The sequence below is a fragment of the Periophthalmus magnuspinnatus genome, chromosome 21 (assembly GCF_009829125.3).
Source record: "Periophthalmus magnuspinnatus isolate fPerMag1 chromosome 21, fPerMag1.2.pri, whole genome shotgun sequence".
Lineage (NCBI taxonomy): Eukaryota > Metazoa > Chordata > Actinopteri > Gobiiformes > Gobiidae > Periophthalmus > Periophthalmus magnuspinnatus.
The window spans coordinates 1,122,149-1,146,556 of NC_047146.1; the positions used below are offsets into that span (position 1 = coordinate 1,122,149).

Below are 24,408 nucleotides of genomic sequence, written 5' to 3' on the forward strand. Positions count from 1 at the left end.
TATCTCATATCTATATATTTATCACATGTTTGTCTCATATTTGTCACATATTTATATATTTATCACATATTTATCACATATTTATCACATATCTATCTCATATTTCTCATGTTAAACCTGCGCCTTTAGGCCCCGCTCTGCTGCTGACTGCGCATGCGCCGGGCCTGTCGTACTGAAGATGGCGACCTCCCTGATCTGCGGCCGTCTGGCGGCTGGTCTCCGAAACTCCGGGGCCCGGGGCGCCCTGAGCTCCGCCACAAAGGTGAGTGTGCTCCTGGATTAAAGCCAGACTCTGGGGCTTTAGGGACAGGTGCGTTTTATGCCTGTAGTCCTTTTCTGGAGGCTGCAGTAAAACAAAAACGAGCAGGGTCAAAAGTGACATTAGCCTGTCTCCATTGAGAATGCGTTGTTTTGGCTAAAGCTGTTAGCATGTCCAACTGTCACAGCATGTCCCTGTCACACATGTCCACTCTGCGTCAAACTGGACACGGCTTTGGTCAAATCACCGAGCAGGACTCTTATGTATACTGTGTGTTTGTGTGTCTTTGTGTGTGTTTGTGTGTCCTGTTTGTGTCGTGTTGTTGTGGTTGAGCTCAGTGACCTCCAGAGGCACCGCAGGAGCAGGAGCTAGCCCCCTGTCCCCCCTGTCCCCCCTGTCCCCTCTGTCCCCCCTGTCCCCTCTGTCCCGCTGTGTCCCGCTCTCTCCCGCTCTCTGTCCCGGTGGAAAGTCCTCTGTCCTAATCCTCATCCTTTATCCGCACCGCTGTGGTCAAAGTGGAGATTTAGCGGCTCAGTCCAATAATCACAATGAAACAGCAGAGAAAATCAGGAAGAATTTTCACACAAGACCAAACATGTCCCTGAAACATGTCCCTGGAAACATGTCCCTGGAAACATGTCCCTGAAACATGTCCCTGAAACATGTCCCTGAAACATGTCCCTGGAAACATGTCCCTGGAAACATGTCCCTGGAAACATGTCCCTGGAAACATGTCCCTGGAAACATGTCCCTGAAACATGTCCCTGAAACATGTCCCTGGAAACATGTCCCTGGAAACATGTCCCTGAAACATGTCCCTGGAAACATGTCCCTGGAAACATGTCCCTGGAAACATGTCCCTGAAACATGTCCCTGGAAACATGTCCCTGGAAACATGTCCCTGGAAACATGTCCCTGGAAACATGTCCCTGGAAACATGTCCCTGGAAACATGTCCCTGGAAACGTCCCTGAAACATGTCGGACTTCGGAACATTCTCCACGGAGATGCGTACGCTCTGTGCCGCATTGATAAAGGGACGACGTTTCCGTGGTAACGAGCACAAAGACGCACCCCTCCGGGACAAATGAGAGTCACGTTTGTGGAGAGGCAAGCTCACCCTCAGTAAGGACGCAAGTTTTTCAGTACGAGAAATGACCAAAATGAAAACGAAACAAAAAAGAAACGACTTAAGTCTGTTTTTTGGGGCTGAAAGTTACACACTGTGGCTTTAATGTGCATGTTTTTCTGATTTGACAGGGACTAGTGATATGAGCACGGAGTAGAGCCACCGGGTCGTCTCCATGGAGATGTTATCGCTTTGCCTGGAATGTTTCACAGCGTGGCATTCTCACATTTATTCAATAAGCTCAAAAATGCCTTTAAAATCTGTGAGCAGGCCTCTCCACAGATCTGACCTGTAACCTGGCCTGGTTGTGTCACCTGGATGTCTTTAGGGAGATGGATGATTTAATGCCATACTGTGAAACGTTCTAGGCAAAGCAGTCACATCTCCATGGAGACGAGTGGCAGACCATTCACCAGAGAAGTTACATAGTGAGTCTTTTTAAATACAAAGATAATCGCTCATAAGTCTGCGATGATAAAAAGTTATTTTTTTGTTTTTGAGCCAATGTTTTTTATTATTTTTATTTTTGAGTCTCACAAAGTTCACGTACGGCTTTTCTCCTGTTTCAGTCGTTTCTCGTTGAGATTCTGAAGTTTTATTTGGACTGATTCATGTTTGAGTTTAATCTTTAATCCACTATTTTGAAGACGCCATTTTGTCGATCTGCCCCCGTTTAACCTCCACCTGTGACACCTCCACAGTGACACGCCCACTGTGACACGCCCACTGTGACACGCCCACTGTGACGCGTCCACGGTGACACGCCCACTGTGACACGCCCACTGTGACACGCCCACTGTGACGCGTCCACGGTGACACGCCCACTGTGACACGCCCACTGCGACGCGTCCACGGTGACACGCCCACTGTGACACGCCCACTGTGACGTCCGCTCTTCCTTCTCCAGTTTTATTTTCTTAATCGTTGATACTCGTAGATTCTGCAGCGTCGCGTCGTCATTTTGGTACAAATGAATAAAAAACGTGCTGCTCTAGTGCGACGTGCGTCTGTCCATAGGGGGCGCTGCAGCTACACGACTCTTTATCGTCGTGACATTTACGGCGACGTGCCCGTTGGACACCGCAGTTGTTCTTTTTTCTTTTATGAAGTGGTTTTAGATGAATATTGTGATTTAAAATGTGTCAATTATAACAAAATGATCCACAGAGTCAGAGATGAGAACCATAGAGACACAAGCTCAGTATGTCTTCTTGAGTTAGCGCCGACGTGTACGGCTAAACGCTAACGTAACAATGGCCGCCTTCTCGGACTTAATGAACAAAACGTGATCTATGCAGTGTTATGTGAATTTACTATAAGCACGGCGTGATAAACTGGACGTGTTTGTTATCGTCGACATAAACGTCATTATTTTGGGGTTTAAAATGGACGCCTGACGCCTTTACAATCCGACACCAGGCTGAGGGTTGCAGGTTCTATTTCTGTCCCGTGGAGTTTTGCGTCGGACTGAGCGGAGGCTGTTGTTGTCTAAATGTCTCCAGACACTTAAGGGGAGGACAGCGAGGAGCGACCGGTGTCACGTGTGAGGCCAAGTTTAAAGTCTTTTCAAATCAAGACCAAACCAAAATGAACAGAAACACAGATGTTGGTTTTGGCGTTTTGAGACCAGTTTTGTTTCACGGGTTTTAAGCACAAAGACATGTCTGCGCAGATGTAGAAACAGGCGGTGACTCACATCGTGGCCTGATGTGTTCCTCGTGTGAACGGCACATAAACAGTGTTGTTTACTGCGATTGAATTGGTCCATTTTATTGATTTATTTTATCTTTAATTGACTAAAAAGATAATCAGGGTAATGTCACCAGATTCTGCACAAAGACAATGTGTACAGCCATTTCAGTATTTTCTCCATAACATTTTTAAATCGGTGGTTTTATTATTTAGGACTTGAACACATATAGTTTGTGTAAAAAACAAAATTGTGCCTCTAGGAACAATGTGTCTCATTTGTGCTGCTGGCAGGTGCAGACATGTGCCTTTAAATAAAAATAAATAAAATAAATTAGAATACAATAAAAATAATAAATAAAATAAAAATGAAAAAATAAAACAATTTAATAAAAAAAATAATCATAAATAAATAAATAAAAAATTTAAATCAATGAAAATTTAAATTAAATACAAAATAATAATTAATAAATAAAACATTAAATAAAACATTAAATAAATAAATATTCTAAGCTCTTAGAAATATTCAAAATTGAACATGTTCTTCTAAAAATTTGCACTGTGGCCTAAACAACTCAAAATGTGTTGTCCACAGATGAGGACGCCAGGTCTCAGGAGCTTAATAAATTTGGTGATATGTTTTTAATCAGTTAGTCTGGACTTGATAATTGTGACTCTAAATTTCACTATCGTCTCCTGCCTTTGTGCCTTTGTGCCTTTGTGTTTAGTGGATTGGTCACTGTCTGATAGAAGAGAAAAACACTGTATGAAACGTGTCCTTAAGAGACCACGTCCAAAACTCCCAGAATCCCTCACCTGTTAATCAATGATACTGGAACATTTAATCCCAGATCACATGACTAAGGCGAAGGACGAGAAAGAGGCTTTTAACTTTTTTACTTCACAAAAAAAGGAACACACTCCAACGAAAAGCAAAACAGAAAACGCTGGTGACACAATCACAATTTAATAATCTGATGACAAACTTTTATTCACACACCTGCTCCTGTTTTTAATGTTTTATATGGATTTGTATATTTGTTTGTATTGTATTTTAAATGAGGCGCTCATGTAAAAAGAGAAGTGCTCTCATTGCGTTCCCCTCTATAAATAAAGATAAAGATAAAGAGGTATAGCTCGATGGTGAAACATGGACACGCCCACTCCCTCCTCTTATTGGTCAGTCTCTGTCATGTTCTGATTGAGTGACAGGTGGATTTAACCAATCACAGTGAAGTGTGAACTCTCAGTCAGTGCTCCCTGTTAACTTTTTTGAGTATTTGAAGTACACAGTAGAACTCTTAATTTGTTTTTTGTTTTTTGGTGGGGGGGGGGGGGTTCTTTACATGTAAATCTTGGGCTGATTTTGGCTCCTCGAGGGGAAACGTGCCTCCTGCTTCAGTCCGTTTGCTGCTTTCATGTGAAACTGTTTGTGGCTCTAATGTTGATCTGTTCTGGTCAGATTGTGGGCGGTTCGGCGGGCGTCCTGGCTCAGTGCTGCCCCCCTCAGCCTCCTCACTGTCAGCAGCAGCAGAGGGCGCTGTCTCTACACGAGTACATGAGCATCGGGCTCCTGAAGGAGGCCGGGATCTCTGTCCCCGAAGGGAAAGTGGCCAGCTCCTCAGAGGAGGCCTACGCCGTCGCCAAGGAGATCGGTCAGTCACAGCTACATCTGCAACTACAACCGCAACTGCAGCTACGCCCACAAATACACCCACAAATACACCTGCACCTACACCAGTGTCACCTGGACATTTTGTGGTGAAATTTACTATTTTCTAAAAAACATTATGATATCAAAGCTCATTTCCAAGTGTGAAAATCAAACTTGAGTTTTTGTGTCATAAAAACGTCTCCTCACATAAAGTTTACTGAGCTGAAATGTGCTGAGCTTCGTGTGTTTTCTCAAAGTATCTGGGGAAGTGTTTGTTGCATAATCAGTGTTTTTAGGAACAATATTTAATGCTTTGGTTTGTAGTTTTTAAGAGACTTTAGGCCGCAGCCGTTTGACCCAGTACTTTTCACATTACTACACTACACAGACCTATGCTCATATTAATGTACATGGTCATCTTAATGTGACCATAAAGTGTGTGTGTGTGTGTGTGTGTGTGTGTGTGTGTGTGTGTGTTTTCAGGCTCTAAGGATCTGGTGGTGAAGGCTCAGGTTTTGGCTGGAGGTCGAGGCAAAGGCACATTTGAGGGAGGACTTAAAGGCGGAGTCAAGATCGTCTACTCGTGAGTCTGGGGCCGTGTGACAGAAACAATCACGTTTCTTTCCTCCTGTTGATCCATCATGATAAAAAATTGCTCTTGATATTAAACTACTTTTTTAGACATTTTAACTCGGGATGCACCAGTCCAGCATTTTCAGTTCTGATATCGATACTTTGCCTTTAAGTATCCGCTCATCCCGTATTAACCGACACTTGCTTCCTTAAAATGGAGTTAACTTATTACACAAGAGCTTCAGTTCTTTTATGAAACTGTTATTACTCCTTCAAATCACGACTGAACAGCTTTGTATGAATAAAAGTTTAAACATTATGAGAATAGTCTTATTACATCCAGTTAAAGGCACAACCTGGATATTTGCTGAACCGATACCGATCCAGGTACTCGATCAGTACTCAATCCCAGTATCGGTATCGTGCATCCCTAACTGTTACATCCCTCCTACTATAGCTGCTTTGATATTAGTATTTCATTATTTGATGTATTTTTATTTTATTTTGGTGTGTCATGTGTTGTACGGTCTGCCCCCTGTAGGCCGGAGGAGGCGCGGGACATCTCCTCTCAGATGATTGGTCGAAAGCTGTACACGAAGCAGACTGGGGAGGCGGGGCGCATCTGTAACCAGGTGTTTATCTGTGAGCGGCGCTACCCACGGAGAGAGTACTACTTTGCTATCACCATGGAGAGGTCCTACCAGGTCAGTGTCACGTTTATGACGCGTATAGAGGTCCCGCCAGGTCAGTATCACGTTTATGACACGTATAGAGGTCCCGCCAGGTCAGTATCACGTTTATGACACGTATAGAGGTCCCGCCAGGTCAGTATCACGTTTATGACATATGTAGAGGTCCTCACAGGTCAGTATCACGTTTATGACATGTATAGAGGTCCCGCCAGGTCAGTATCACGTTTATGACACGTATAGAGGTCCCGCCAGGTCAGTGTCACGTTTATGACACGTATAGAGGTCCTCACAGGTCAGTATCACGTTTATGACACGTATAGAGGTCCTCACAGGTCAGTATCACGTTTATGACACATGCAGAGGTCCCGCCAGGTCAGTATCACGTTTATGACACGTATAGAGGTCCTCACAGGTCAGTGTCACGTTTATGACACATGTAGAGGTCCTCACAGGTCAGTATCACGTTTATGACACATGCAGAGGTCCCGCCAGGTCAGTATCACGTTTATGACACGTATAGAGGTCCTACCTGGTCAGTATCACGTTTATGACGCGTATAGAGGTCCTACCTGGTCAGTATCACTTTTATGACACATGTAGAGGTCCTACCAGGTCAGTATTACATTTACTTGTCTTTAAAAGCATGACAAACAGAACTGGTTCATTTTTAAACATTTTGCAGTGGTCCAAAGTTACTCCTCACTGACCTTATGCAACATCCTAATGATTCACCACAATGAGTTTATAATCACTTTTCATAACTCTGAACTCACTAGCATTACTTCCTGGTTCATGAATGAAAAAAAAAAAAAAAGCTTAAATAATATCATTAGATCTCATTTTGATCTTAAGAGCTGTTTTTATTTATCTGTATCGGGACAAGAAAAGACTATGAAGAAGTGACTGAGCAAGTGTGACGTCTCCCACAGCGTTGAGCTCAAAATGAAGCTGATCGAGGGGATGATTTAGAGCAAAGTTCCCAGTTCCTCCTGTACTAGTGTAAAGCTCTAGAAAAGACATGCACCATTAACACCACCAGATGGCAGTATATCGCTTTGCATTGACATAAACGTGCCCAAATGTGTCGTTATTTCCTGCATGTTTCTGTACATTTCCATCAGTAGAATCATGTTGTTCTGTTTCCCAGTGGCTCCTGCATCAGTCAAATCCATTAGAGTGAGTTAGTGATTATGTGCTATGGGCCGTTGCATCGTAAAAGGGCTGCAGGTGAATAATGATAATTAAACCGACACAAAGGAACGTGTGCGAGGAGGTTTAGAGCAGCTGACGTCAAAGATCAGCTCCTTCTCCACTGCATCTGTACAAACACCTGAAATGTTTATACCAAATTAAGACCGCTGTGTTCTGTCTGCATCTAATTGTAAACAGTATTATTGTCTCATAATCAGGAAGTGCAGTGTTAGCATGCTAGTTGATGTCAGGCTTTACCGTGACAGTACGCTCAGAGTGCGTAAGGTGAGTGAGAAATGACTTTACACCTCTGCAAACTGATTAAGATGAACTGGTACTGTTTGTCATGTTTTTAAGTGAAAATGAGATACAGTGACTTTAAAAACAGGGAGGAGCTTTGTGATTTAGGACATGTGACGTGGACGGGCTCTGGAGGATTAATGCAGGATCACTGAAACCTGTAAATAAAACTGTAAATGTTTCAAAGTGAGGTGTTGTTATGATTAGGCTATTAAAAAAAGATGACGAGTGTGGAATTTAGACATGTTTTGTCCCTTTTTTACATCAGAGACTGTTTATATAAATGGACGTGGCTAACCTGCTAGCCGCCGCGTTCCAAACAGGAAGTGATCCATCGACTCTGGCTCTAATTCACTTTACATATAAAAACTGTGTCCTCTCTCTGTCCCTGCGTCTGTCAGACTCATTCTGGTCTTAAATGTTCGTATTAACCCTCTACATGATCCTGGGGTTTTTATTTCACTATTGTGTCTGTAAATCAAGATATGAACATTAATAACAGACAAATCAGGTCCTTCTGTCCCCGAGGTCGCTCCTGTTAGCGTTAGCAACAGGTTTGATTGACAGTCTTGCTCAGCGCCTGCTCTGTGCTAAACCAGCGGCGTGGGCGGGGCGTTATCTTCAACAGCCTCGCTCCTGATTGGCTCTTTGGTCGCTATGATACTGTTTTGGAAAAAAAATTACAGTTCCTGATGAAAAGTAATCCATTTGCAAAGCCCGGTGAGTTTTGAAATAGAGGAAAAGGTTTATTGTTTGTTACAGCAGATACAGACAGGACAGGACACAGACTGACGGCCTCTCAGTGTCTCAAGTCTCTAGTGTCCTGGAGCATCTCTTCCCCGGTTCTTGGTTTCTCTTCCTCCCCCGAGCATCTGAGCTCTGAGTATTTGTACCAGAATGACAAAGCTACATACATCTCAAAACGGTGACTTTTGTTTCACACCCGGAGATAATGAACTTTTACACTTGGACATTTAGATCATAGAGTTTCCTGAGGGATGGAGACAGAGCTCGTGTACTACGACTTGTGTGGCTGTGCTTTTCACTATGGTTGCTAGGAAACAGTTATGGAATTACCTCAGTGTACGTCACATCTTCTGCCCGTGTCCAACCAGGAAGTAAAACGATAAACTTTGACCCTGCGTGTGCCGCTCTCTCCTCAGGGCCCCGTGCTGATCGGCAGCTCTCAAGGCGGCGTGAACATCGAAGACGTCGCGGCCGAAAACCCCGACGCCATCGTCAAAGAGCCGATCGACATCGTGGAGGGGATCAAAATGGAGCAGGCCGTGAGGGTGCGTTTGATTTGTGCATCTTTTGGGTTTGTACAGAGGTGTGTGGGTCAAATGAACACGGCACTTCACAAACTCCCACTTACCCCAAGCTCAGAAACCAGGTCAAATAAAGATTTTAACTAGATAAATGTAGTTCCGGCAACAGATGATCACTGCTCTGTATCACTACGCTGTGAGTGTCACCATAGTGTAACCACTATAAAATATTTAGTTGGTTGGGCTATTGTTTATGGCAATTAACGCATTAAGACGACAGAAGAACAGGCTGCTCAGGGAGCTTGTGCATGAATGACACACACAGAACAGATTGGAATAAAGTAAAATATATTTGGTGAAAGTCAAAACAAAGTGGCATACCATTTAATCAAATTACAATGAACAAAATTAACGGTTTTAAACAACAACAACAAAAAGGAAGGCAGTTCTTTGTCAAAGATTTTGACTTTGTGTGAGAGTTCAGTTCAGTTTTTTTTAAAGTTGTGTGACTTTGTGTAAGAGTTCAGTTTATTCCTTTTTTTTAGGATTCAGTTCAGGTTCAGTTTGTAATCACGCAAATCCGTAATCCACAGTTCGCGGAGCAAAACAAAATATATTAGTCCTACCAGCTCGCCATCAGTAGAGAATCTGTTTGGTCCCATGAAAAAAAACCTGACCTAAAAACAAGGTCAAAACAGGATCTCAGTTCAGTTACCGTAACATTTCAACATTCATAATAAAACAGTTGCGCAACAAATCAAGACTACACATTACGCCCGACAATACTGCCAGCAGTGCACAATTAGATTAACAATATATATCAATTACATTAACAGAATGTATCAAAACAGCATAGCAGTGCTGCCGAATTAAAGTTAACACATCAAAGTTAATTAGAACATGATGTTTCATTCATAAATTTTAGTTAATGATTGCCGTAATTCAAAACAAACACAAAAATACTCGCATTCTTAGCGGAATTCAACACGCGGATATGCGGAAACAAACCGCGACTTGATTTACGCCAAACTCGGCACTGGCTTTGAATTTGGGGGATTTCAATGATTATTTAAAATCGAAAAAGTTTTGGCAAAACTCACCATTGAGTCGTGTGTGAGAAGAATGTGGAAAGTAATGTTTAAAGCCGAGTAGTTGTCATCCAGTCCAAACGCCAGTTGCACAGACACAGTGAGAGCGGAGTGGGAGGGGCGGAGGAGCAGACAGGTACAGAGCTGCTCCAGTCATTTATTCACCAACCAATTGGGAGTGAGCCAATCAGGGTCAAACACTGACTAGGTAAGGGTAACCCTAGATGGAAGGGGTTACAGGGTCCCCCCCTGACTCAATGTATGTCCTCGTACATTGACCGGGTTGGCTGCAGACAGCAGATGGAGATGAAGCAGCACCAACTGTAACTTCAGCATCTTCCAGTTCATAACTAAAAGCTGTGCTCAGACCATTGAAAATAGCTTGAAGACTTTTCATCCATGGAGTACCCAATTTGCTGTAATGCAGACGATCCGGGGGTTTCCTTGTTCTGGTGGGACGGCCACTTGGTTGTTCAAATGAGATTGGTGAATCCGAGTCTGACGATCCGGAAGGTGAGTGGTCCAATTCATTTAATCCTTCTTCCCCAGGTTCTGAATGAGGTGTAACATTTGTTACTGGGATATCCACAATAGGAGCAGGTAAGTTTGTTGCCAAGTTAACTTCGCTTGAATCAGATCTTTGAGTAAGCCCCAAATCTTCAGCCAAGGATTCAACCTCAATGTCTGTAGAGTCAGATGGATTTAGAGGGGGTTCATTTGATTGGATAGGTGGGCTTTTCTGTGGAGAATCAGCACAAACAGGCTCCACGCTTGCTGGAGCGATATCCACGGTGGTAGTAAACCTTACTGGTTCAGGAATTGGATTGTACCAATAACTGGGTACAAAATCGTCTGGCACAAAGTCTGAATCATCATCCTGAGAAGTTGAGTCAGTGGACGCAATCTGAGGTGGTTTTACTATGGGTGCTGGCTTGACTTTGTGTTTGCTGTCGACTGATAAATACCCACAGGGCAAGAGCAAGTCTCGATGAAGAGTTCGTAAAGGTTTGCTTTTGTGCTCTGGTCTAATTGTATACACTGGAAGCTCTTCAGCCCGTTTTACAACCACATAGACATCGGACTCCCACTTGTCTGCAATTTTGTGTTTTCCTCGCAACTTGACATTACGAACGAGCACTCGATCGCCAACCTCCAACTGTGAAGGGGTGACATGTTTGTCAAACCGGCTTTTGTTTCGGGACATGACCTTTCCAGCATTCTCTGTTGCCAGTCTATAGCTCTTTTCCAGGTTTTCCCGTAGTTTCTGGACATACTCAGAATGTGTTTGAGCTGGCTCCTTCACAGGAAGTCCAAAAGCCAAGTCAATGGGTAATCTTGGTTGACGACCAAACATTAACTCATAGGGAGAGAATCCAGTGGTGTCGTTACGAGTGCAATTGTAAGCATGCACAAGTGGCTTAACAAAGTCTTTCCAATGAGATTTGTTTTCTGCAGATAGTGTGCCGAGCATGTCAAGTAGAGTTCTGTTGAACCGTTCAACTGGATTGCCACGGGGGTGGTATGGTGTAGTGTGGACTTTCAAGATGCCTGCCATGTCACATAGTTCCTTCATGGTTCTCGACTCAAAATCTGGCCCTTGGTCGCTGTGTATCCTTTCAGGAATACCATAGTGTACGAAAAAATGGTCCCAGAGAGTCTTTGCAACAGTCTTTGCTTTTTGATTTGGAGTTGGAATGGCAACAGCATATTTGGTAAAGTGATCTGTCATGACCAAAATATCCTTTATCTTGCTCAGACCCGGTTCTAATGACAGAAAGTCTATGCACAGCAACTCCAATGGACGTGATGTTCTGATATTGATCAGCGGGGCAGCTTTCTCAGGCAGAGCTTTCCTCTTGATGCATCGCTCACAGGTCTTCACTTTTACAATGATGTCATTTGCCATTTTTGGCCAGAAAAACCGTGTGCGGACCAGATCCAAGGTGCGGTCGATGCCCATATGCCCCATGCCATCATGTAAAATGCTCAGAACATCAGCACGACACTCGACAGGTAGTACCAATTGGTACTGAGTCTGATTCCCGAGCCGTCTTCTTCGAACGAGGATGTTATTTTGGAGCTCCATTCGATTTATGTCTCGCAGAAGAAGTGGCAGTTCAGGATATTCTTCCCTTATAGAGGGGGGCGGCGATGCTCCGGTTTCCAGTTGAACAATGACATGTCGGATGGCTGGGTCAGCTCTCTGCTTGGTAGCAATCTCATCAGGACTCAACATCGGAACAGTGGAAGTAAACTGAGTGTCGACAGTGAAACTGTCCGGGAGGCTGGTGGCATTAGTAGACAACGAATAAATGAGTGCATTTTCAGGGTACACGTCAGGCAAACTGTAGATCAGGTGGCGGTCACAAAGTGCTTGAACTGTGTGCTGGTCAATTGTAATCAAAGTAGGTTCACCCAAATGCTGTTGAGTAAACTTCAGGATCCGCTCTCTCTCCTTCTGAGACATCAAGTCATTTGACAGCTCACCGTGTGGTCTGCGGGAAAGACCATCTGCGTCTGTGTTTGCTTTGCCTGCTCGGTAATGGATCTTGAAGCTGTATGTGGATAGTGCCGACAACCACCTATAGCTGGTGGCATCCAGCTTGGCAGAGGTAAGGAGGTAAGTGAGTGGATTGCTATCAGTTATTATCGTGAATGTTGCACCATAAAGATAGTCATGAAATTTTTCGGTCACTGCCCATTTCAATGCTAGAAATTCCAACTTGTGGGCTGGGTATCGGGATTCACATCTTGATAAGCCCCGACTAGCGTAGGCGATAACTCGGCTGTGGCCTCCTTGCTCTTGATACAAAATGGCTCCCAAGCCGATGGAGCTGGCGTCAGTGTGCAGAATATAGGGTTTTTGCGGGTCAGCAAAAGCAAGCACCGGCGCCGTAGTGAGCTTTTCCTTGATGGCATCAAATGCTTGTTGACAAACCGCATTCCAACGAGCACCGAACGGCTGCTTGGGATCCAGATACAAAGCAGATTTTAAAGAATTCCGCAGTCGTCTCTGAAGCGGAGGGTAGCCAGATGTAAGTTCGTTAAGAGGCTTCACAATGGTAGAATAGCCCTGGACAAAGCGGCGATAATATCCTGCAAATCCAAGGAATGATCTGAGTTCTTTGAGATTGTTTGGAATAGGCCATGACTTTAAGGCCTCAATCTTATCAGGATCAGTCTCCACCCCGTTCTGAGAAACCACATGACCCAAATATCGCACTGAATTCTGGAAGAACATGCATTTCTCAACCGACAGTTTCAATCCAAACTCCTTTAATCTGTGCAGCACTCTCATTAGCCGTTTTTCATGTTCCTCGAGGGTTGGAGCAAACACAATGAGATCGTCAATGAAGACCAGCACTTCCTTCAAATTCATCTCTCCGACACACTTCTCCATCAACCGTTGAAAAGTGCTCGGTGCATTTGTAACTCCTTGAGGCATGCGATTGAATTCAAAGAATCCAAGAGGGCACACGAAAGCCGTTTTACACTTATCAGTTTCCTCCATTTCAATCTGATAGTATCCAGACTTCAAATCCAATACAGAAAACCACCGTGATCCCGATAAAGCTGTGAAGGTATCTTCAAGTTTTGGTAAGGCATAGGCATCTTTGATTGTTTGAAGGTTGAGTTTCCTATAATCTATGCACAGTCTGACAGTTCCATTTTTCTTCCTGACCACCACAATAGGAGATGCAAATGGTGACTCAGACTCTCTGATGACTCCGGACTCCAGGAGTTCTTGTAAATGTTTGCGAACTGCATCAAGGTCTTGAGGATGGATGGGCCGAGGCCTTTGCTTAAATGGAGTTGGATCAGCAAGTTTGATTTGGTGCTTTACCTTGTCTGTTCTGCCAAAATCCACATCATGCTGAGCAAAAACCTCTGGAATGCTGTTCAAGTTCTTGATAATTCTGTCTTTCCATTCAGGGGACAGGGATGTATTGCCAAAGTTGTATTCATATCTTGGCCTGGCTTCATCAGATGGCATCGTTTCAGAAGTGTCCTGGGTAAACTGGTGAGTACAAGACACGGACTGGAAGGCACTTACTTCAGCAATGGCAACTCTGGGGCATAAAGTGACATTGTGCTTTGATTCATTGTGGATAAGCACAGGGACCACACATGGCAGATGGTTGTTGATGTCGACCAGACAAGACTTGACCATCAGACCCCCAGGCAGTGCAAATGAGGTTGGGTGCTCAACCATCACCGACTTCTCTCCTTGCAAACAGCAGGCAATGGTTATGCCTTCCAAAACAACAGTCTGCCCTGCCGGAATTGTTTGAGGTTCAGCAGTATTCAGCTTGACAACTCCATGAAAGCGGTCTTGAGCCAATTTATGGCGTCGCTCTAGCACCGTCAGGGCCATCTGATAACCATGCTGAACAGGCTTGAACTCAACACCAAGCTCACTGAACTGTTGATATGCTTGGTCCAGCGCATTAGTTCCAATGAGGATGGATGGTGTAGAGGTCCTCAAATCTGGTACCACCAGGGCAAGCGTAGCCACCTCAACAGGAGCACCCAGGAACTCAGAAGGGAAGGTGATGTTGAGTTCTATATAACCCAGGTAGGGCACAGCCTGGCCATTTGCTCCCTCGACTTCCAGCAGATTGTTCAATGGTTGGATCTTCTGGTCAGACAGATGGACAGAGTGGAAAGATTGTGAAACTGTGGTAACCTGCGACCCTGTATCCAGCAGACAATTTACAGTGACTCCATCTATAACAATCTGACCTGTACACTTGGTACCAACAAGTCCTTTCGGTAGTTGATGACCTTGGATTTTGGGACATTGGATGGCAGCAGTCTCGGCTCGTCCCTCCTCAGAGACTGCTTCTAGTTTAACTGACCGGTGTTCTTATTCTTGGCCCATGCTTCCCGTCTTTGCTGCAACATCTTTTTCTTTTGTTGAACCAGAGTTGGATTGGCTGAGTTGGTACAGTTAGGGGCAATATGCCCATCCTCTCCACATTTAAAGCAGAACCCTGGTTTGGGCCATGAGGGTTGACCCTTGGCTCCACCTTGTGGCTGACATTTTTTTCCAACAGAGCCTTTACTTTGTTGTGAGAGAAGGGTGGACATCTGTTGCTGAAGTTTTCTCATTTGTTGTTTCAGCTCAGCAATAGTAGCGCTTTCAGCATCGGTGTGGCCACAAGAACACGTGCTTTGAGTGTGCAGCTGCACTCGTTGCTGCTTGGATGAGCCCAAGTGTTTCTTCATGAGGGTTTCTTTCGCCTGCTGCCGATCTTCTTCTGTCCTCAACATTAACAACAGCTCAGAGAATACAGGAGGTTTCGCTTTTCTTTGTTCCAGCTGTAATTTGGTAATCATGGCATTGTCCCAACATCCACGGCAAAACTGTTTTAATAAATGTTTGTCCACATCTTGAGCAGAAACCCCTCCACGCTTCACCACTGTGTTCAAGGTAAGTGACAGGCGCTGCAGGTAAGCAGAGGGCTTCTCTCCGGGGTCTTGTAGGGTATTCAAAAACTGAGCAAATAACTCTTCTCCATCCTGTACAGTGGCATAGGCAGAATCCAACACTTTCAAATAGATTGTAGGCAAAGTGTTTGGTCCCAATGCTCTGACCACATCTGCCGCTGGAGACAACAAACTTTCCAATATTCTTCGTGTCACGTGCAGAGGGGACAAAGCAGGATCTGCCATTAATGATTCAATTTGTGCTCTCCATGCTTCATATTCACTTTCATTTGCAGATTTGGGTGTTTTTCCAGAGAATGTGCGAAGTCTCACAGAAGGTAACGAGTGAGCTGACATTTCCCCTGTCTTGACAATATGCTCCACCACCACTTTTTGGACTTCTGGGGGGTTCAGTTGTGTACTGGAGAGTGAGATTTGTTGTGCTGCAGGTACTGACCCCTGCTGGTCAGATGTAGCATTTTGGATTGCTGCCCCCTGCTGGCCAGGCAAGGGAGCAAACAGATCATCTCCCTCCTCTTCAGTATCCTCATCATTTCCCATATCCGGGTTCATTTCAATTGTGTCCAAGTGCTGACTGATTTGAGTCATGACATCTTTCAGTACAAGTTCAAAATTCTGTCCACTTCTTCGAGCCAAGTATCTCAGCTCATCCAGGTAGTCAGGGGAGGTTGTCGCTGCCCCTCCCACTGTATCTGTGCATTCTACAGGAAAGGTTTGTATACGGAATGAAATGTCTGGTTCTTCTTTTAGGCTGTAATTATATGGCAATATTGGTTCGAGAGTAGTTAAAGCAACAGAGTCAGAAAATTCAATGATCAGGTTTTTAAAGTATGGGCTTGATACATCATTAACATAGGAACTCTTTTCAATGGACCCATATTGTTTTAGAAAACTGATTAATTCATCATCTTTCACCGTATGAGTGACACCAGAAACCATAATGCACTTTGCAGCATTCATTTCAGATAAATTCATGATTTAAGCAGTTCAAATAATATACCCAAGATTCACATAAATGTTAATTCACAAAACCATATCATTCATAACCACAAGCTCCTGGCTGGCTCGCCAAATGTAACCACTATAAAATATTTAGTTGGTTGGGCTATTGTTTATGGCAATTAACGCATTAAGACGACAGAAGAACAGGCTGCTCAGGGAGCTTGTGCATGAATGACACACACAGAACAGATTGGAATAAAGTAAAATATATTTGGTGAAAGTCAAAACAAAGTGGCATACCATTTAATCAAATTACAATGAACAAAATTAACGGTTTTAAACAACAACAACAAAAAGGAAGGCAGTTCTTTGTCAAAGATTTTGACTTTGTGTGAGAGTTCAGTTCAGTTTTTTTTAAAGTTGTGTGACTTTGTGTAAGAGTTCAGTTTATTCCTTTTTTTTAGGATTCAGTTCAGGTTCAGTTTGTAATCACGCAAATCCGTAATCCACAGTTCGCGGAGCAAAACAAAATATATTAGTCCTACCAGCTCGCCATCAGTAGAGAATCTGTTTGGTCCCATGAAAAAAAAACCTGACCTAAAAACAAGGTCAAAACAGGATCTCAGTTCAGTTACCGTAACATTTCAACATTCATAATAAAACAGTTGCGCAACAAATCAAGACTACACATTACGCCCGACAATACTGCCAGCAGTGCACAATTAGATTAACAATATATATCAATTACATTAACAGAATGTATCAAAACAGCATAGCAGTGCTGCCGAATTAAAGTTAACACATCAAAGTTAATTAGAACATGATGTTTCATTCATAAATTTTAGTTAATGATTGCCGTAATTCAAAACAAACACAAAAATACTCGCATTCTTAGCGGAATTCAACACGCGGATATGCGGAAACAAACCGCGACTTGATTTACGCCAAACTCGGCACTGGCTTTGAATTTGGGGGATTTCAATGATTATTTAAAATCGAAAAAGTTTTGGCAAAACTCACCATTGAGTCGTGTGTGAGAAGAATGTGGAAAGTAATGTTTAAAGCCGAGTAGTTGTCATCCAGTCCAAACGCCAGTTGCACAGACACAGTGAGAGCGGAGTGGGAGGGGCGGAGGAGCAGACAGGTACAGAGCTGCTCCAGTCATTTATTCACCAACCAATTGGGAGTGAGCCAATCAGGGTCAAACACTGACTAGGTAAGGGTAACCCTAGATGGAAGGGGTTACAATAGCAACGGGTAAACAAACTAACTACTGTTGGGAGGGACTAGCTTCAACTGAAACTGACATGACTAATGCTTTGAACATCCACCGACAGACTAAAGGTTTTTAGATTTAAAAAAGTGAAGTATTTTCAGCCTGTGGGCCCTGGTATAAGCGGATTAGCGCACGCCTCAGAGTAACGCTTTCTAGACTCCGCCCCAGTGCTTTAAAACTGCCATCGCTTTAGCGGAGAAAATACAACCAGCGGCGCGAAATATGTTTAAAACAGTGAGTCAGGTCATAGAGAAAAAAACGACACAGAACCAGGTGTGAAACGATTTTGTTCCCGTGCAGTTTTGACAAATAATTTCAGTCTTTTGTTGCTCGTTTTATAACAATAACTTTGATAAAAATGTACCGCGTAAAGCCGCAGCGCCCGCTCTGAGCCCGTCATACTGGTTTTCTGCCTGTAGGTGGCGGAGAAGATGGGGTTCCCCGCGGCTCTGGTGAAGGAAGCGGCAGAAAACATGATCAAACTGTACAACCTGTTCATCCAGTACGACGCGTCCATGGTGGAGATCAACCCCATGGTGGAGGACTCCTCTGGCATCGGTGAAACACTTATCCACCGCAGACAAAAACACGGCACACAATATGTCCATGGAGATGCCGTTACACTGCCTGAAATGTTCCTCAGTCTGGCATTAAACACGTCTATCTCAATGGAGGAAAGCACCACCAGTAACAATGCATGTTTTTAAATGCACTTTTGAGCAATAAAGTGGGACTAAACTCCGCCCACAACCACATTTCACATAGAGCTGATAAACGGGGCGGGGCCTGGAGGACTAAAGGGGAGAGGGGCGGGGCCTGGAGGACTAAAGGGGAGAGGGGCGGGGCCTGGAGGACTAAAGGGGAGAGGGGCGGGGCCTGGAGGACTAAAGGGGAGAGGGGCGGGGCCTGGAGGACTAAAGGGGAGAGGGGCGGGGCCTGGAGGTTTGATGGCAGCACACACTTTTTTGAGGACTTTTTTTTTTAATACAAAGCTGTAATTGTACCCAGTTTGTTCTGAAGTTTCCAAAATAACAATATTATTGAAAGACCATACACAGTGTAACAGAGGACTTTAAAGCCATGCTGTGGAACATTCTAAGGAAAGCAGTAACATTTCCCTGGACACTAGCCCTGGCATTTCTGATTTTAAATGAATACACCATACCCCCGTGTAATGTTTGTCTCTTTTTCTCTGTCCCTTCTCTCTCCTCCTTCTCTTTTCCTCCCTCTCTCCCTCCATTTATCCTCTCCCTCCCTCTGTCCTCTTCTTTCCCTCTTCTCTCCCTCCCTCTCTCTTCTCCTCTCTTATCCCTCCTTCCCTTTCTCCTCTCCTCCCTCCCTCCTTCTCTCCTTTACCTCCTCTCTCCTCCCTCTCTCCCTCTCCTCCTCTTCTTCCCTCTGTCTCCTTTCCCACCCTCTCTCCTCCCTCCCACCTCTCCTCTCCCTCTCTCTCCTGTCCTCTCTCATCCCTCTCTCCTTTTCTCCTCTATTCCCTCCCTCCTTCTCTCCTCTTTCCTCCTTCTCTTCTCTCCTTTCCCTTCTCTCTCCCTTCCTCCCTCCCTCTCTCCTCTACTTTCTCCTCCTCTCTCTCTCCTCTTCTCTCCCCCTCTCCTCTCCTTTCCCTCTCCTCCTCCCCCTCTCCCTCTCCTCCTCTCCTCCTCTCCTCCTCTCCCCCTCTCCCCCTCTCCTCCCTCTCTCCTCCTCTCCTCCCTCTCTCCTCCTCTCCTCCTCTCCTCTCCTCCCTCTCTCCTCCTCTCCCCCTCTCCTCCCCCTCTCCTCCCCCTCTCCTCCCTCTCTCCTCCTCTCCTCTCCTCCCCCTCTCCCTCTCCTCCTCTCTCCTCCTCTCCTCCTCTCCCCCTCTCCCCCTCTCCTCCTCCTCTCCTCTCTCCTCCTCTCCTCCTCTCCTCCTCCTCTCCTCCTCCTCCTCTCCTCCTCTCCCCCTCCTCTCCCCCTCCTCTCCTCTCCCCCTCTCCTCTCCTCTCCCCTCCTCCCCCTCCTCCCCTCCTCTCCTCTCCTCCTCTCCTCCTCTCCTCTCCCCTCCTCCTCCTCCTCTCCTCCTCTCCTCCTCTCCTCTCCCTTCCTCTCCTCTCCTCCTCTCCTCCTCTCCTCTCCCCTCCTCCTCCTCTCCTCCTCTCCTCCTCTCCTCTCCCCTCCCCCCCGCCGCCCCCTCCTCTCCTCTCCTCTCCCCTCCTCCCCCTCCTCCCCTCCTCTCCTCTCCTCCTCTCCTCCTCTCCTCTCCCCTCCTCCTCCTCTCCTCTCCTCCTCTCCTCCTCTCCTCTCCCCCTCTCCTCCCCCTCTCCTCCTCCCCTCCTCCCTCTCTCCTCCTCCCCTCCTCCTCCTCTCCTCCTCTCCTCCTCAGTCATGTGCATGGATGCCAAGATAAACTTTGACCCAAACGCGTCGTATCGTCAGGACAAAGTGTTTGCTCTGAGGGACTGGAGCCAGGAGGACCCCCGGGACCGACAGGCGGCCAAGGCGGACCTCAACTACATCGGGCTGGACGGGACCATCGGCTGCCTAGGTCTGGAGGAGGGAGGGAGGAGGGAGGGAGGAGGGAGGGAGGAGGAGAGAGGGAGGAAGAGGGAGAGGAGACAGCCGGGGTGGAGGGGGGTGATTTTTATTGTTCCAAAACACTACATTATGATTGGGCTTCACTTGTAACAGAAATATTTACAGAGTTAAAAGTTTTAGGAATTTGATCCAAACAAATAATGTAATAAAATGACTATAGCACACTTCAGCTGTAAAAATCTGATTTTCTTTATCTTCATTTGGCGTTTTAAGTGTTTGAAATGCAGCTCGTCTCCTTCCAGTTAAACCTCTTCACTTTAATTCAGATTCTTCTTTTGTCAGTGAAAGCAGAGCAGACCCAGAGCTCCTCAGACGCTCATGTTTGAAAACTTAAGTGATCATTAAGGAGCAGGGGTCAGAGGATTGTTGTTTCACTTACCCCCTGTCCCCGCCCACGCTCTGTACACACTTGAAAAATACAGACGTACATGTAGATTGGCGCCATAGATTGGCACGTGTCAGAACGTGGAGCGGTGAATGAAAACTGGATTTAACTTTAACAGACTTGAAACAGCCCGACACTCTGTTTACATTATCATCATTTGTTTACATTATCATCATTTGTTTACATTATCATCATTTGTTTACATTATCATTTGTTTACATTATCATCATTTGTTTACATTATCATCATTTGTTTACATTATCATTTGTTTACATTATCATTTGTTTACATTATCATCATTTGTTTACATTATTACTCTGTGGTGGTGATGCTTCTTTTATTTTACAGTTAATGGGGCGGGACTTGCTATGGCAACTATGGACATTATAAAGCTCCATGGTGGAACCCCGGCCAACTTCCTGGATGTGGGGGGCGGAGCTACAGCGCATCAGGTGACCGAGGCGTTCAAACTGATCACCTCGGACAGAAAGGTGCGATGATGGATTCAAACGGAGAGCGCGGCGTGAGATCGGACGTGCGGCTCAAATGTTTGGGTTGTTTTCGTTTCAGGTTCAGGCGATTCTGGTGAATATTTTTGGAGGAATCATGAGGTGTGATGTCATCGCTCAGGGCATCATCATGGCCGTGAGGGACCTGGACCTCAAGATCCCCATCGTAGTCCGGTTACAAGGTATGGCCCGTCGTAGTACGGTCGTAGTACAGCCCTAGTACGGCCCGTCGTAGTACGGTCGTAGTACGGTCGTAGTACGGCCCGTCGTAGTACGGTCGTAGTACGGTCACGAGGTAAACGATGAGGTCAGTGGTTCTGGATATGTTCTCGTCCTCGTCTGAACCTGCTCTGTTTCCTTGTGTTTATATAAATGTGCTTTTTTGTGTCACTTTATCTGCTGTTCTGGTTGTGGCTGTTTGTTTGTGTTGGATTTTAAATGGAGCTGGCACCTCCTGTTTGTCCTCAGGGACAGTCCTCCTCCTGCTCCTCCTCCTGCTCCTCCTCCCCCTCCCCCTCCTCCTCCTCCTCCTGCTCCTCCTCCCCCTCCCCCTCCCCCTCCCCCTCCCCCTCCTGCTGCTGTGGAGCTGGGACATTTCATTTACACAGATATAATGAGACGCTCCATTTTGCAACAAATTTGACGTATCTTAACAAAACGCTTTAATATTTATTATTAAAGTTTATTAATAAAATGTTATGAAAACTGCTCCCAGAGTGTTTAAAGACGCTGTAGAGGAACAGAGCAGAGTCTTATATTTTCACTGGAGGAGGCTGCAATTATCACATGATCAAATCAACACTGTGTGTACTGTTAAAACTGTTTATGTTTGTGTAGAGGTGTGTGTGTGTGTGTGTGTGTGTGTGTGTGTGTGTGTGTGTGTGTGTGTAGACTCACGTGTGTGTTGTTGCCGTAGGGACCCGTGTGGACGATGCTAAAGCTCTGATCGCTGCCAGTCCTCTGAAGATCTTGGCCTGTGACGACCTCGATGAAGCTGCTAAAATGGTGAGTCACATCCACTGAAGCACCTGGGGTTCATGTAGTACGATGGCACGGCGCTTAGACCTTCAGCCCCACAACGAGAAGGTTCTGCTTTGATTCCTGAACAGGAGTGGGGTCTGTGTGTGGAGTTTGCATGTTCTGTCTGTGTAGTTTCCTCTGCTCCTCGTCCTCTTAAACACTGTGCTCCCTGAAACTGAAGCAGAAAACAGTTCACAAACCAGGAACTTACTTTGGTGATAAAGTGCAACATAAAACACACTGAATAAATACAAATACAAATAAAGGCACGCACAAAGTTAAGAAAGATGTGCTTAAAAAAATAAAAATAAAATACTTAGAAAATATATACAACAATGAGGAGGTGAATCTCAGAGGGACTATACTGGGTAAAGGAGATAGTTTGAATTAAAATGTCTGTTAGATTAACAAAGACAAGATTTACATCATTTCCACTGTACTTGGGGCCAATGCTGTCAACATTCTCTGGGGCTGTGATGCTAACTGTAGGCACTGCTCTGTCTGAGACTTTGTTAGACTTTGTTAGTTTTATTTTAACACAATCTGACCATAAAGAGCTGATTTATCTGAACAGGTGAGCTGATCTGTGCTGTTAAACAAGTCCCTCTCAAATAACGTCACAGTCAAAGCTAGCATGAGCATTAGCATGAGCATTAGCATTAGCATGAGCCAACAGTTTTTCAGTGAGTTAACAAAAATCCAGACTGGATTTAAAGAGCACACTTCCAGGAGCCTGTGGTCAGTCCGAGCTCATGGTCCTGTTTAGAGTCTGATTTTTAGCAAAAACATGAGTGTAACTCACTGTAGTAACTGTTAGCTAATGCTAGCTAGCTCGTGACTAATTTTAACTTGTTTCACAGCACGAGTCAGCTCACCTGTTGTAGTTGGAGCTACGCTAACTCTTTCTGATCAGTGTTAACATGAAGCACAGGTGAAAGTCGTCGGTTCTAACTCCTGTTGTGTCGTGCAGGTTGTGAAACTTTCTGAAATCGTGTCTTTGGCGAAGGAAGCTCAAGTCGACATCACCTTCCAACTGCCCATTTAAAGCACTCCACCTGTGTCGTCCTCCTCCTCTGTAGCTGCCTCACCTGTCGCCCCTGTCGCACCTGTCGCCCCTGTCGCACCTGTCGCACCTGTCGCACCTGTCGCACCTGTCGCACCTGTCGCCCTGCCTACAGAACAGAGTCTATGGACAGAAAAACACAAAACCATCACAGCTTCACAGTTTCAGGCGGTGCAAAGAAAACCTGCTCGAGTTAAAACGACTTTAAACTTCAGTCCTACTTTATAAAGTTAATGCGCCTCAGAACAGAGACTTAATGAACCACTCGCTCATTATGAATTAATTAAGAACGGTCCAGGTTCAGCGACGCTTAAAGAGCTCGTGTTTGCTTCATTCTCACATGTTTAACACACAAACCTGCAGATTTCGCCCGAGTTGAGTTCGCTCAAACAGAAAACACTCCGTTCCACCTTGTGATGTCATGTGGTGATACAGGAAGTGCTCCGCCGTGTTGAGGTAACGACATTATAACGCGGCTCAAGTGCGTTTTGTGCGATCTAGGAGCTTTAAGAGGTTTTGTTGAGGGTCGGGTTATTACTGGTGAATAAGCCGGAGTCATTCTTTAATAAACTGTTTGTTCATGATGAATAAAGCCTTTGTTCACACTTTAATGAGGCTGATTAAAGTGTTAAGGACATTTTAATCTTGTTTTTTGAGTAGTTTTGACACGTCTAAATCACTTTACTTACAGACTGAAATACAAATTTTTATTATTAAGTTACTGTACGTGTCAAACTCAAGGCCCGGGGGCGAAATCTGGTCCACCGTGTCATTTTATGTGGCCGCGTCAAGGTAAATTAAAATGTGTAACTATCTTAAAATGTCAGTTTATCAGGAGATATTCAGTTAGTCTTTTTTTTTTTTTCAAAATTTGATTCAAATCGGAGCAAATCTTTATTTAAAACCGACAATTTTTCTGTTAAACTTTCTTGACTCTAGACTTAAGAAGTAAATTATTAAAAATGTGTCAAAACTTCTCCAAAAATGTCTCAGTTTAAGTCTTTTAAAGTCGTGCTGAGGTTGTTTTTGTCCTTTTTTTTTTCTCGGCGTCTCTCCATCCAAATGTACTGAGTCAAAACGCACAATTTGTTTATTTAAGCAGCTCCTCTTCCACCAGTACACTCAAAAACAGCGCCCCCCAGTGACTGTACTCTATATAAACCCATGTCTGTGTTATTTTAATGTTATTAGAGATTTACTGAATAAAATGTTTTCGCCATTTTGTCTCGTCTAAAGTTATTTATCGCCCAAAACAATCACAATTTCACGTTCGATTCTTTGAAAAAAATGTAGGTGAAATGACTTAAAGTGGCACTAAACACCTAAACTCCGCCCACAACCGCATTTCA

At 44.8% G+C, this 24,408-nt stretch overlaps 1 protein-coding gene across 1 annotated transcript; it reads left to right on the forward strand.

Moving 5' to 3' along the window:
* The first annotated feature begins 171 nt into the window (after positions 1-171).
* sucla2 (succinate-CoA ligase ADP-forming subunit beta) lies at positions 172-24,281 on the forward strand. Its single transcript, XM_033986628.2, has 11 exons — positions 172-262; positions 4,539-4,731; positions 5,214-5,313; positions 5,845-6,007; positions 8,650-8,778; positions 17,931-18,069; positions 19,871-20,032; positions 20,816-20,958; positions 21,038-21,158; positions 21,893-21,981; positions 22,967-24,281. Exons 1-11 carry the CDS (start codon positions 179-181, stop codon positions 23,039-23,041), a joined length of 1,398 nt encoding a protein of 465 aa, XP_033842519.1. The 5' UTR covers positions 172-178; the 3' UTR covers positions 23,042-24,281.
* Positions 24,282-24,408: the final 127 nt, after the last annotated feature.